This window comes from Aquarana catesbeiana, linkage group LG01 (genome assembly GCF_042186555.1).
Source record: "Aquarana catesbeiana isolate 2022-GZ linkage group LG01, ASM4218655v1, whole genome shotgun sequence".
In the NCBI taxonomy this organism is placed as follows: domain Eukaryota; kingdom Metazoa; phylum Chordata; class Amphibia; order Anura; family Ranidae; genus Aquarana; species Aquarana catesbeiana.
The window spans coordinates 37,283,008-37,297,383 of NC_133324.1; the positions used below are offsets into that span (position 1 = coordinate 37,283,008).

Here is a 14,376-nt window from a genome sequence, read left to right on the forward strand (position 1 = left end):
CTGTCTTTATGTACTGATGTCCAATTCCTGAGGCCCTAAAATGCCAGGGCAGGGCAAATACCCCCTAAATGACCCCATTTTGGAAAGTAGACATCTCAAGGGATTTAATAAGAGGCATTGTGAATTTTTTGAAGTTGTAATTTTTTTCGCATAATTCCTTGAATAATGAAAAAAATTAAAGAAAAAAAAAAAAACACAAAATTGTTGTATGACTTATGAGGAAGTAATTGGGAAGCTTGTTCCAGTGTGACGGACAGAGGGGACACTGCCGACCGGAGCTGCAGAACCGGTTCCAAGGTGAAACCACCATCTCCACACAGAGGTTGATTGCATAGAGGCTGATTTTTTAATATGGAAATGTGAGTGTATACATGGCATTTGATCATTTATTACATTTTTAAAAGGGATAAAGCACTATTGCCAGTTTTTACTTTACATGTGGGTGATATGAGAGGAGGGCTCTGGTAACCATTAGGAAGGAATATTCCAAGGTGAAAATGGTTGCCTGATCATACACCAAAGGAAGGAGGAACAATAGGAGGAGTACCCTAGAGGACTGGCTATTATCACAAAGGCTTTTATTTTAAAGCTGAGGTGAGGGTACATCTGGTGGAGGGTGCACAAGGATTCTTTTGTCATATGCACGGAGGTGGATCAGAGTGAGATCTCAGATCTCAGGTCAGATCTGTTTTTTTCCTATCACATATTGGACTACATTTTTGTCTATAATCACTAAATATTGGACTGTTCACTATTTATCGATTGATTTATAAGCACATTGTTTATTGATTGCATTGTATATTCATTTACATTATTTATTTATTGATAAAGTTACACATCATATTATATGATTGGGAAGTCCATGTGAGGGTGAGAGCACTTGCACTTTACTGAGGAGGGGGAGATTGCATTGAGCACTTTATATATTTAGGGGGGTCACATATACACACATCAGATCATTGACAGTTCACTTAGTGCTGCACTCATTTGTTTTTTATTTTCTGCAGAATCTGGAGAAATTATGCTTCTATCTTTCATTTTCAAAGTTTAAAGGAGTTATAAAGTCAGAAGGTTTTTTATCTTAACGCATAATATGCATTAAGATAAAAAGCCTTCTGTGTGCAGCAGCCGCCCCAGCACCCCCTAACACCTGAGCCCTATCTCTCTCCAGCGATGTCCACGAGTGTCTCGTCCATCCAAGACTCTCCCACCAGATTGTCCGAGACACAGCAGCAGTGTCATTGGCTCCCACTGCTGTCAATCAAAGTCAGTCAGCCAATCAGGAGAGAGAGAGAGCCAGGCCACAGCTCAATGTCTGAATGGACACAGGGATCTATGACTCGCTCAGGTGCCCCCAAAGGAAGCTGCTGCCTGTGGGGGCACCCGACAGGAGGGAGGGGCCAGGAGCACAAAAGAGGACAAACAAGATATTTGGGGGGCACACCCTAAAAGATGCATTAGAGATGGTGCAGCCATAAGACCATACAACAGAACAAAATAATACAGCGCACACATGCAAAAAAGACATTTACCTCCAGCAAGGCTTAGACATTTACGAAAAACATTATCAAAGTTCTCCCATATAGAGGAGTGTATTGATCTCATGGTTCAGAGAAACAGGATCTCCCAATCTATGGATAGTGTAGGACCCACTAATCATGGGGTACTTTGTCGCAGTAAGTGGGCTTAAGCACCATATAGCAATATGGTGTGACCAAATCCCCATATTTTTTGATAATGTTTTTTGTAAACGTCTAGGTGTTTTAAATAAGCCTTGCTGGAGGTAAATGTCTTTATAGATCTATTATACACAGTTCAGATAACAAGTTCTATTTGCTGCTCTCCAAAAAAAAAAAAAAAAAAATAATAACAATAATAATAATACGATTCCTGGTGCGCATGCGTGGGTCTCCCAATATGGCCGCGTAAGCCAGGAGCTCCGCTCTGCCCGAGCCAATGAGTCGCACTAGCACAGGAATCAGCCCTGAAGGAAGCCTGCTTTGGATGGGGATAGCACGGGGAGCAGTCCTAGCACACCGGGATGTCCAGCAGCTCAGTCTGCCGCGACCTGGGGCCACAATTCACGGCCGAAGGAACACAGGCCGCTTCCAATATGGCGGCCGCGTCTCTGCCACGAGACTCACAAGCAGGGGGACACTCGGAGCTCAGGCAAGTGATTAACCCAGCCACATTATCATTCACCCCCCAAGTGAATCTAGGAAGCCATAACACTACAACCCCCTCGCTTGCATCAACAGTTTCACTGCTTGAACGCACATTTGAAAACTACATGCTGTCTCCCATGAACAATACTCCGGGCCCAGGGAACATTAACACTCCCTCATGTAACCAGAAGCAGGCCTTGGATCAGACACAGGACATCCCCCTAAACGCAGGGGATTTATTTATTAAATTTTCCGAACTGCTTGAATGAGGTCTTGCCATTACAGCCAGCAAGATCACCACAGATATTAGAGCAGACTTCCAGAATTTGGGCTCTAGAAGGGAAGCCATAGAACATAAACTAGACATAACGGTCTCCAGGGCTAATCAGAATACAGACCATATACAAGTAATACAGGACCAATTGGAAGTGGCATTAAACCGTATTGATGACTTTGAAAATTGCTCCAGAAGAGACAATTTTAGGGTGAGAGGTATCCCTGAATCAGTTACTGACGCACCTAAAGCCATACAGGACCTCATACAATTTCTAATCCCTGCAATACCACCACACAAGCTGGAACTAGACAGCCACATAGGTCACTGGGTCCCCCTAGGAGAGACGGGAACCCCAGGGACATAGTAGTAAAACCACACCATTACAGTGTGAAGGAAGAGATCATGAGGATATCCAGGAAACAGTCAAGCATCTCATTCCAAGGTCAAGATATTCAGATCTTTGCGGACATTTCCCCGATGACCATTCAAAGACGCAGAGCATTAAAACCATTGCTACTCGTTCTCTCCCAGAAAGAAATAAAATACTGGTGGGCCTTTTCTTTTGCCCTTAAGTTTACCTTTAATGGTAAAACTCACTCTTTCTCCACCTTCACAGAAGGAGAACAATTTCTTTTGGCCCTGAAACTCATCGCTCTGGAGTCTGGAGACATGGACACATCTAACCTGCAGGCAAGTTCCTCCAAAAGATCATTACCAGCCAGCCCCCTCTCTCCACTATGGAAGGCGACCAAAACCAAGCAAGCGAAGGATCAAATGCCCACCTGAAGAGCAACTTTGCTATTCCTCCTTTTATTTTTATTCTCCCTCAGGGCACGACCCTGACGGGAAATACCTAAGAGACCCTCACATCATTTTTGGTTGTCTCGTTTATCTATTGGAACCCCAATATACCACCTCTTCGATTAGAAATTTGGTTACGTACTCACGTCGGCTACGGCCATTCTCCCAATTTTTCTACCATCATTTCTTAAAACCCTTTTGAAGCTGTAGAGATTGTTCCACAATAGGGGCCAGGAACTGATCCTATTGTTATAAGCAATACGGACTTCATTAAAACAGGGCATCATACACAGAGATGCCCAAGGACTTCTTTATGGAAGACAAACATCATAATGGGATATTATAACTGCATATTGAAGTCCCTTAGTCTAACACTCTCCCCCATGTAACTCATACTTGGGGATTTCCCCTTTGTCCTGATATTTCAAACTGCCCTCTCTTGTTTTTTGTGGGGGTTTTTTTGCTGTTTTTTATTAATATCCCTCCTCTTCTAATTTTTTCTGGTGTGATAGGTCCTGATGGATCGGTTCCATTTACAGTTTTTCATTTATACTTATGGACTCTGATACAAGTTTTATCTTTTATATAAGCGAGATTTATAGAGTATCTTGTTTCTCTTCTTTATTTCCCTTTTTCTTCTCTAACTAACCTTCTCTTTTTGATTGCCAGCACTCGGAGGATTCTCTTGTGTCCGGAGGCTCCAGGTCCCAGGTTTCACCACGCTACTCTGTCAAGGCTGATCACATCTAGACTTCATGGGGTAAGTGTTAAACACATTGATACATCTCTTTTCACGCCAATTCATGCCTTCTAACTCCGTAACCTCACCATCGCTCAGAATCGTTTCACATAAAGTGCAGGGACTAAACTCGGCGGTCAAGAGAAGGAAAATTCTGCAGGAATACCGCTCCTAGAAAATGGATGTGGTGTTTCTGCAGGAAACACATTTTCCAATACAGTATAACCCTTCCTCTCTGCATGCACACTATCCCCTGTTCTACTTAGCAAACGCTCAAGACAAAACAAAAGGGGTGGCAATTTTGTTTGCTAAATCCTGCCATTTTAAGACTACACTGGTTTACAAAGACACGGAGGGTAGATTTATCCTGGTGAAAGGAATGCTAATTAATCAAATATACTCCCTGGTCTCGTTCTATTCCCCCAACAGAGGTCAAGCTCAATTTTTCCACCTTATGTTCCAAACGTTAGAACGGGAAAAAAAAGGGAATAATGATTTTGGGAGGGGACTCCAACATAGCATTTGACTTATCCCTAGAAAAATCTAAACCTCTTTCATCTCAACTGACGCAGCCCAAAAAAATTAGTACTAAAATTGCTAAAATGATCTTTAATCAAGGCCTAGCAGATATCTGGAGAGAAACCAATCCAACCTGCAGGGACTACACTCACTTTTCAAATCCCCAACAATCCTATTCTAAAATAGACCACATTTTCATTTCAACTCATCATATGCCTTTAGTTAAGAAATCTTTCATCAAAGACTCCTCCCTTTCGGACCACTCAATGGTCATCCTAGTGATACGAGGGCTGCAATCTAAACCTCCCCCCCCCCAATGGAGACTTAAGGAATCCATCCTTAAAGACCCTGTCCAGGTCACTATTATTGAGAAAGCTCTAAAGGAGTTCTTAATACTAAATGACGTAGAGGGAACCTCAGCTGAAACAGTTTGGGCTGCCCATAAGGCTATGATAAGGGGAAAACTGATCCAAATGACATCACAAATCAAAAAAGAGAAAACCTATGATGTTGTCAAACTCAAAGCCTTATGTAAGCAACATAAATCAGACCCTTCTAAGGTCAATACAGCACAACTAGATGCCGCTAGAGTGGCATTGAACTTAGCCCTTACGGTTAAAGCCGAGGCTTCCCTGCATTGGACAGGTGTGAAATTTTACCAGCATAGAGATAAAATGAATACAATTTTGGCCTCCAAACTCTCCCCCAAAACACGTACTTTCACCCTTCCTAAGATCAGGCAGCAAGACGGTACGTTCTCTTTAAATCCTCAACGTATTCTCCAATCATTTCAGGATTTTTATACAAATTTATACAAAAAGGGAAATCACATTGGGGAGTCCGGATTTGATGCATTCATGGCAGATCTAAAAATCCCTCGCCTTCAGAAAAGCCATGCAGACCTGATGGAAGCATCTTTCTCTACAGAGGAAACCCTAGAAGTGATTAAGAATTTAAAAGTTAACTCCGCCCCAGGCCCAGATTGTTTTTCCAACATTTATTACAAAACATTTGCAGTTACCCTAGCTCCTTATCTCACCAAATTCTTTAATTCTAAAAGAATGGGCGAAGCCATCGAAACCCATGCAAACTCAGCCTTCATTTCAGTTATCCCTAAACCTGACAAGGACCCATCCCTAGTAGAAAACACTAGACCCATCTCCCTTATTAACAATGATCTGAAGATCCTAACCAAAATATTAGCCAATAGACTAAGCTCGTTCATAGGACAATACATTCATAGGGACCAGGTAGGTTTCATCCCAGGGAGACAGGGCCCGGACCAAGTAAGGAGGGCAACGGATATTGTCTCAATCCTTCAATCTGCCTGGGATGGAACCCCTCAACAGGAAGGCCTTTTGTTATCATTAGATTTAAGGAAGGCTTTTGATTCGCTATCGTGGTCATACTTGTTTTCTACCCTTCGTAGATGGGGTTTTGGGGAACATTTTATGGGGATCCTACAATCCCTTTATTCGAGTCCGGTGGCCAGGGTCAAACTACAGGGCTTTGTTTCTAATCCCATTCCGATCTCCAGAGGGACCAGACAGGGGTGTCCTCTCTCTCCAATAATATTCGCCATAGAGATTGAATCATTGGCCATTGCAATCAGAACAAATGTCAATATCCACGGGGTTAGGTGTGGACATTCAGTCCATAAATGTGCCCTTTTCGCAGACGATATTCTGCTCTTTGTCACTTCCCCAATCACATCATTACCTAATATTAACAAGCTCTTAGACTCTTTCGGGCATATATCGGGTCTACAAGTGAACATAGCTAAATCACAAGCACTGAATGTTTCTCTTCCCATAGCCCTAGTTGATCGTCTGAAACAGTCCTTCAAATTTAAGTGGAGCGACAACTCAATTCGTTATTTAAGGATAAATCTTACCTCAAAATTTGAACTCTTATATCAGGCAAATTTTCCCCCCATGTACCGTAAACTAGAGAAAGATCTTCTCATCTGGTCCCAGCACAACATTTCATGGATAGGTAAAATTAATTCCATTAAAATGACCCTATTACCCAGATTACTCTACCTTTTCCGTTCCCTCCCAATTCCTATTAGGAGAGATGATTTAAAATCATTTCAAGGCAAAATAATCAAATACATTTGGGGTAAGAGAGGCTATAGATTAGCGAGAAAAGTTCTATACAGCCAAAAAACGAAAGGAGGACTGGGTCTTCCAGACCTTTTTAAATATTACCAAGCTGCCAGATTAGCCCAACTCTCAACGATCTACTTTAAACACGAAATCCCAGATTGGATCAATATAGAAAGACAGGCGGTCCCCACATACACGTTAGACTTCCTTCTTTGGTCTCCTCGCAAAACTAGACCTCCTATCATGTCCCCCGCTCTTTCACATTCCCTGAGGTTATGGGATGATATAAAAAACTCACCTTCCTTGACATCTGACATTCAACCGCTAGCCCACATTTTCCATAATCCCCTCTTCAGACCGGGTATGGATATCAAATCATTTCAATGGTGGTTAGATAAGGGGATGTACAGGATTGGACACTATTTTACTCCTTCGGGCCCCGTCTCCCTGAAATTCTGTATGGAAAATCTTGGAATCCCGGTCTCAGAAAAATTTAGGTTTTATCAAATTTCCCACTTTCTTCATACAATATGGAAAAACAAAGCCACCCCCCCCCCCCCCGACCTTTTCGAATTATGAACGCTGGTGTGGCCAGGGTACAGAGCAAAAAGGGGGCATATCCATTATATACTATTCCTTATTAGAACCCACCACCAAATTCTCATATATGGAAGCCTGGGAGAGGGACTTACAAGAAACCTGGGACCTGGAGATATGGCACAGAAGAGGAATAAGAGCTCACAAAGGTATAATGAACATTTCATTAATAGAAGCCAATTGGAAAGTGATGACTAGATGGTATTTGGTTCCGTTAAGATTGAACAAGATGTTTCCCTCCTCATCTCCTCTATGCTTTAGGGAATGCCAAGCTCAGGGTTCCACGCTTCATATTTGGTGGGAATGTCCAAGAATTAGAGGTTTTTGGAAAAAGATTTTTAAACCTACTGATACCAAAGACTCCACAAATTGCTCTATTGAATGAGCAAATCTCCAAGATTCCTAAGTTTTCTCACAGTTTGATTACTTTCATGCTATTAGGAGCGAAAGTTACGATCGCTAAAACCTGGAAGACACCAAAAATTTCCTTTGTAGCAGCTAAGAGAGAAATCTCTTGGATCATGTCCCAAGAGAGATTAGTAAGCAAAATTCTGGATAACATCAAAACCTTTGAAGCAATATGGGAACCCCGGGCTGGGCATATAGGTTTATCCCTGGTCCCTGGAATCTCCACGTCTGGATAGTTTCACATGAGCTGAGAGTTGGCTTTCTCTCTTTCTATCCTTTACTTCCTTTCTTTTCTTTCCTTTAACCTCTTTTCTATTTCTTCTATTTTCCAGATATTGTAAGAATAGATGACTATGGTTCTTTTGTCAAGTCAAGTTTATGTTCGTTATTTCTCTAATTTTGTACGAGATATAATATACTACTCTGTTACAAGGAGTAATGGTTCACTTTTAGGGATCGGTGCAGTCTCTCAGTTGCGATTCAGTGGCTCCGGGGGGGCGGTTCATGACCCCTACTGGGTAGGGCAATATCTATCTAAATCTATACAAGGTCTAGACCAGGACACAGTGTGATCCCGTCAAGGGTGCCTGGTCAGTCCCTAGTTTATAACGCCCTGTGAAGCATTAGGTTCAACATTGCTGATGATGCTTGTACGGCTCATTTCTCTTTTTATGTTATGTATCCTTAGAGTTTTGGATGTAAAGAGACGATGATGTATACTGAGCTCTGTCTTTTGATGGACATCTTTTGTACTTTAAGTTATCTCAATAAACATGATAAACTTGAAAAAAAAAAAATTAAATAATACGATTCCTAAAGTTTTCTTCTGTTCATTTAGATGTTAAAAGTTACACATTATTTACACAGATTGTTTTCTTTCTCTTAAGATTAGTTATGGAGCCAGAGATACTTTACTAAGTAATAGAAAGATGTACCCAACCTTTTTCCGGACAGTTCCGGAAAATGAGATGCAATATGTGGCCATAGCAAAGTTACTGGAAAGGTTGAAGTGGAACTGGGTCGGGATCCTTACATCTGATGATGAATACGGAGAGAGGGAGATCCAACAACTCAGCAAACATTTATCTAATCGTGGAATTTGTATTGAATTCAAGATTCTGATGTCTGTAAAGAATTATGATAAAATTTCTCCAGAGCTGCGCACCTCAACTACGGAAGTTCTTATTATTTGTGGCTCAGTTAGTCTGACTTATTACAAGTTTTTGATGAATAATGCCCCCTATTACTTGGAGAAAACATTTATTCTACCAGATTCTTGGTCAATAAGTGAAGAGTTTATTATTTTTAGCAACTGCAGCTTGGTGTTTACGTACCCCTATTTCTACATAAAGGGATTACAGGAATATTTTGATAATTTTAATCCATCCAACCATTTAAATGACCCACTTATGGAGGATATTCTCATAACTGAATATGGATTCTTTTCAAAAAACAAAATGAAAAATGTCCTTATTCCACTCACAACTGGATATCCTCTTAGGAACTGCAGTTTGGAGACATTTTCAACTGGTTTACATTTTATTGATGAGAATACATCCTATAGAGTGTTTATTGCAGTTTACATTTTGGCCCAAGCATTACATGACATGGATTTCACTTTTAAATTAAATAACAAACAAGCTGAAATAAATTCACACACACTAAAGTATAAGGTGAGGGCGTTCAATAAAAGTTTACCCGTATCTTTTAAACTCAATCTAGTACTGGGATGCGATGTGCCTAGACACGTCTTTCAGTCACACAAAAATTACCCCAAATTTAGATTTGTTTTTAGTTTGGAAGTGTTTAATCCTTTTCCTTTTTTTTTGTTTTTTTTTTTTTTTTAAATGTTTAAAAAATAATTTTAGGCTCCCAAACAGTATATATATTTTTAAATCAGAGACCCTGGAGAAAAATGCTTGTAGTTTCAATGTTTTATGTCACATGAGACTAGCGCAATGATTTACCAAACACAATTTTTTGTTTTTCGTTAAAAGATACAGTAATTTTAGGGCATACAAATGTAATATATTACCCTCTTTTTTGGTAAAATATAAAAGATGTAGTTGCTCTAAATGTAGTTGCTCTAAGTAATTAGATACCTGATATGTCAAGCTTACAAATTACCTGTGCCCTTGAAATGGTGAAAAACGTAAGTATGCTAAATTTTACCCAGGTGATGCTTTAACCTTTCGTTGACAAAACCATTTTTTTGCACACGTTTAAAAAATCATTTTAGGCCCGAAGATTACATAAAACCCCCACACACTGTATATTTTCTGAAAGCAGACACCCCAGAGAATAAAATAGTGGTCATTTTTTTATGTCTCTTTATGTTACCGAAAAAGTCTGGGAAATGCAAAAATTCAGTAAAAAATACCCTAAAGTGAATTTTAGGGCAAACATACACAATAAACTACCTAAAAGTTTTGTAAAATATAAAATTTGAGGTTGCGCTGAGTAAATAATTACCCAATGTGTCAAACTTTAACCACTTAAGGACCGAGCCTCTTTTTTAAATTTTTTGTTTACAAGTTAAAAACAGGTTTTTTTTGCTAATAATTACTTAGAACCTCAAACATTATACATTTTTTTTCCTAACATCATAGAGTATAAAATGGCGGTCGTTGCAATACTTTCTGTCACACCGTATTTGCGCAGTGGTCTTACAAGCACACTTTTTTGGAAAAAATACACTTTTTTGAATTAAAAAATAAGACAACAGTAAAGTTAGCCCAATTTTTTTTATATTGTGAAAGATAATGTTACGCCGAATAAATTTATACCCAACATGTGCCCGCTCGTGAAATGGCAACAAACTTTTACCCTTAAAAATTTCCATAGGCGAGGTTTAAAAAATACTACAGGTTGCATGTTTTGAGTTACCGAGGAGGTCTAGGGCTATAATTATTGCTCTCGCTCTACCGATTGTGGCGATACCTCACAAGTGTGGTTTTAACACCCTTTTCATATGCGGGCGCTACTCACGTATGTGTTCGCTTCTGCACGCAAGCTCGGCGGGACGAGACGCGTTTAATTTTTTTTTCTTATTTATTTTACCTTTTTATTTTTTATTTTTACACAGTTTAAAAAAAAATTGTGTCACTTTTATTCCTATTACAAGGGATGTAAACATCCCTTGTAATAGAAAAAAAGCATGACAGGACCTCTTAAATATGAGATCTGGGGTCAAAAAGACCTCAGATCTCATATTTACACTAAAATGCAACAATAAAAAAAAAAATTGTCATTCAAAAAAATAATTTAAAAAAATGGCCCTTTAAGAGCTTTGGGCGGAAGTGACGTTTTGACTTCGCTTCCGCCCTGCATTGTTATGGAGATGGGTGGGGGTGATCTTCCCCTCACTCCTCTCCATGTCCAGCAAGGGTGAAGATCCGTTTGCCTCCGCCGCTGCTGACGGCTCCGGTAAGCGGTGGAGGGCACTGGATTTCCTCATATTATTTCCCTGACTGGTCCAATGTTCTTAGCCTATAATGTTAGGGTATTGTCTCTATTGGTGAATGATAACTCTCATGGTCAAATGTTCTCATGGCTATTTTTTCTCAGTTATTAGAGAATGGTGCATTCGCCTGGTGAAAGACAACAAAGAAACAATTACACGCATGTAGAGCTGGTAGATTTGCGATCTACCATCTGATAGGTAAATTTAGTAAATTACTCGTTAGGGGAAGTTAGATTTGCCTCTGTTCCAGCTTGGCTGACATTGCATGTGTTTCCATACTGAGCCGGTGGGTGTCGTTGTTACTATCGGCTAGTGTTAGAAAGGCAACGTGTCAAACCGTATGGATGCTCTTCTGTCCCGGAGACAACTCGGTGGAGGTGGTCCTCTGAGTGGGATTCTGGGAGAGGGTATTTATGGGACAGACGCCATGCTTTAGGGTCGTTTTGCAGCCACCTGCTGGCCCTCCTGGCCGACGGGTGTGCGTTGGAGTGCTACCTCATGGTCCTCCGTTCCGGAGGCCCGTGTCGCTGCGGCATGTGGGTGGGCCCAGAAGCTTGTCTGCGGCCTACCACAGCAGCCGAGGAATGGTCCTGAGCTGTCTATCCAGAGTTTAGAAGCTGGACAACCGAGGAGATCACAGGGGAGGACCCATCATGGAAGGATCATGCAGAGTGCTGGTCTGGAGAGGGGCCTGGTGACTCGGTTGGAGGACGTATCCTAAAGTAACTTTACAGCATAGTGTTGCCAGGTTGGCTTAAAGGTTCAAGCACTGTGACTGACATTCACCACAAAACCAATACATCCTGTGGCAGAGGATAGTACTGGTTCATCCCAAGCAAGTCTGTGGCAGAGACTTTTGTTCGTGCTACGTACTGGCTGCTAGGCAAGTGAGAGATGCCTATCCAGGCGAGCAAGGAGTGTGTCCCACAAGGGGTGCGCATTCTACTGTAATATTCAACTCTAAATGACATTTGTCAAGAATCCTACAGAAAGGTATTTGAGCTTCCCTGCAGTTTCCCTTCTGCCTCTTTCCTGCTACTTCCTTCGTTAATTGTTCAATAACGCATTGAAAACGCACTCAAGTGTTGGTGCTTGTATCGTCCAGAGGTAAACTCAACGGAACCCTAGACCCGGTGCCGGTGAAACAGAGGGAAGGAGAGTGAAGGTAACAAGCCCGCTTAAACCAGCAGCTCCACAAAGAGTTATTGCTACACGCATATTGCAAACATTATGTTATTATTCATTATACCTGCACAAATGTTGAGATATTCAACATTTTACATAGTTTAAAAGGGTGAAAAAAGATACAGGTCCATCCATCTAAACTTATGTGTATACAGTATGTGTGTGATTTTTATTCTCTAAAAGTTCCCCTAGCCCAATATATTCCGCTCTCAGATAGTACCACTTCCTAGGGAAGGGAGCACATTTTTACTGCTCTAACAGTAAAGAACCCTTTACAGAATCCAAGGTTAATCCACCTTTCTTCTAATCTAAAATCATGGCTGTGTGTCCTCTTCGGGGACCTTAGAATAAACAGTTTATCAAAGTTACTAAAGCCATCTTTAATATATTTGTACATTGTAAACAAGTCCTCTCCTAAGTGCCCCATCTCCAGAGTGAATAACTTTAATCTATAATCAATAAGTCCTAATAGTTGAGCTCTTGCGTCTTCATTTTTAATTTTGTTGCCTTTTTCAGAACTCTTTCTAATTCAACAACATCTTTCCTGAAGATTGGTGACCATGTATTCACCATATATATTCCAGATGGGTGTTTCTCAACCTTTCTTCCGTCAAGGCACCCCTTTAAAATGATGCACATCTCAAGGCACCCCATTCTAAAATGTACAAACTAAAATAATAGTTTTACATAATGCAGCAACATCCACACATGTAAAACACCCAATGCTAGAGGCTGGTACTGACTAGCATTCCAATGTTTCTCTTCTCCCTCACTCAGCTAATGTAACCCCAGCACTAATGTAGAGGGACAGAGGAGAGACAAACAAAGATGCTGCGCAGGCACCCAATGTACTCCTTATCAGATGCCAGCGGCTAGAAGGTTGTGATTTTACACAACCTGTGGCTATGTGTAACAAAAAGGAAACTTGATCCACCCGTTGGCTTGTATACAGTTTTTGAGCAAATTTTAGGAATTCTGCCAAGGCACCCCTGAGCAAACCTGAAGGCACCCTGGTTGAAAAATGTTGTTCCAGATGCGGCAGAGCCAGTGTTTTGTAAAGGGCAAAAATTATTGAATTATCTCTTGAATGTAAGCATTTGCAAAGCGCATTCTTTATGAATAGCCCCAAAACAATTTATCTGATTGTAAGTGCTCAGCAAATAGGTCATCTCATCATGATGGCATTTTCAAAATGAGAAATACTTAATAAATAATCTATAGTTAAAAAAGTATTGTATGTTCTCTATACTTGTTACCTATAGTCAATTTTTTTTTTTTTTTTTTTTTTTAAAGTTGTCCTGCTATGTAAAAAAAGTCCAGTACAAGGATCCGAATGGCAAAGTAATGTTTTTTAATGATAAAGGAGAATTGCCCAGCCCGCTGGAAATTGTAAATTGGATAAGACAAACAGAGGGTACCTATTGGATGCACGTGGGCCACTTTGATGGATCCCTTTCAGAGGATCAGCAATTTACACTAAAATCAAAGCTAATATCATGGAAAGGTGGCAAGGTGAGTTACACTGGTGAAGCTGATCCAGAATAAAAAAAAATACAAGTTTTGAGCCTAAAGCCCATCTCCAGACAAACCCCCCCATCCTTCAATCCTGTTCTTAGACTGGCAAAGTTTACAGTGACTCATTCCATGGTGATTAGATGAAGGTGTCAGTGCTAGCTGTGTGGATATTAATGCCGGGATATTTTACCATCACTCATTATAACAGAAGAAGTGGATGAACTACAAAACATCTTTTACATTACAGAACAAGACTAGTTGAATGTGACTGACTACTACTAGCTAACCCTTCCTCATCACACAGAACGGGACATAGAAGCTCAAAGAAGGACCATGACTCCTGTAGAAGAAGATATAAGACTTCAGAGCAGAATGACCACCAGGATCATCCATGGCCAGATTCTTCCCAGGCCTTCTGAATCAATCAAAACAGCTGCAAATAGTAATTCTCCCAATCAGAAATTGACAGTTACTGTATTTTTTTTTTAAAGTTTATAAACCATTTGGAGCTGCCTGGATTTCTCCATGAGTGGCTCCTAATATGTGATAAAAAAAACCTAGTAACAAAAAAAAATAACACACACAGCATTTTACATTGT

At 40.5% G+C, this 14,376-nt stretch overlaps 1 protein-coding gene across 1 annotated transcript in view; it reads left to right on the forward strand.

Annotated features, from left to right (window-relative positions):
• The first annotated feature begins 5,358 nt into the window (after positions 1 to 5,358).
• Positions 5,359 to 14,376, forward strand: part of LOC141140499 (vomeronasal type-2 receptor 26-like) — a 31,761-nt gene continuing 22,743 nt past the window's right edge. Inside the window, exon 1 of the mRNA XM_073627799.1 lies at positions 5,359 to 5,751. Within this exon, the coding sequence (XP_073483900.1) occupies positions 5,359 to 5,751 (393 nt within the window). The remainder of the gene's footprint in view (positions 5,752 to 14,376) is intronic.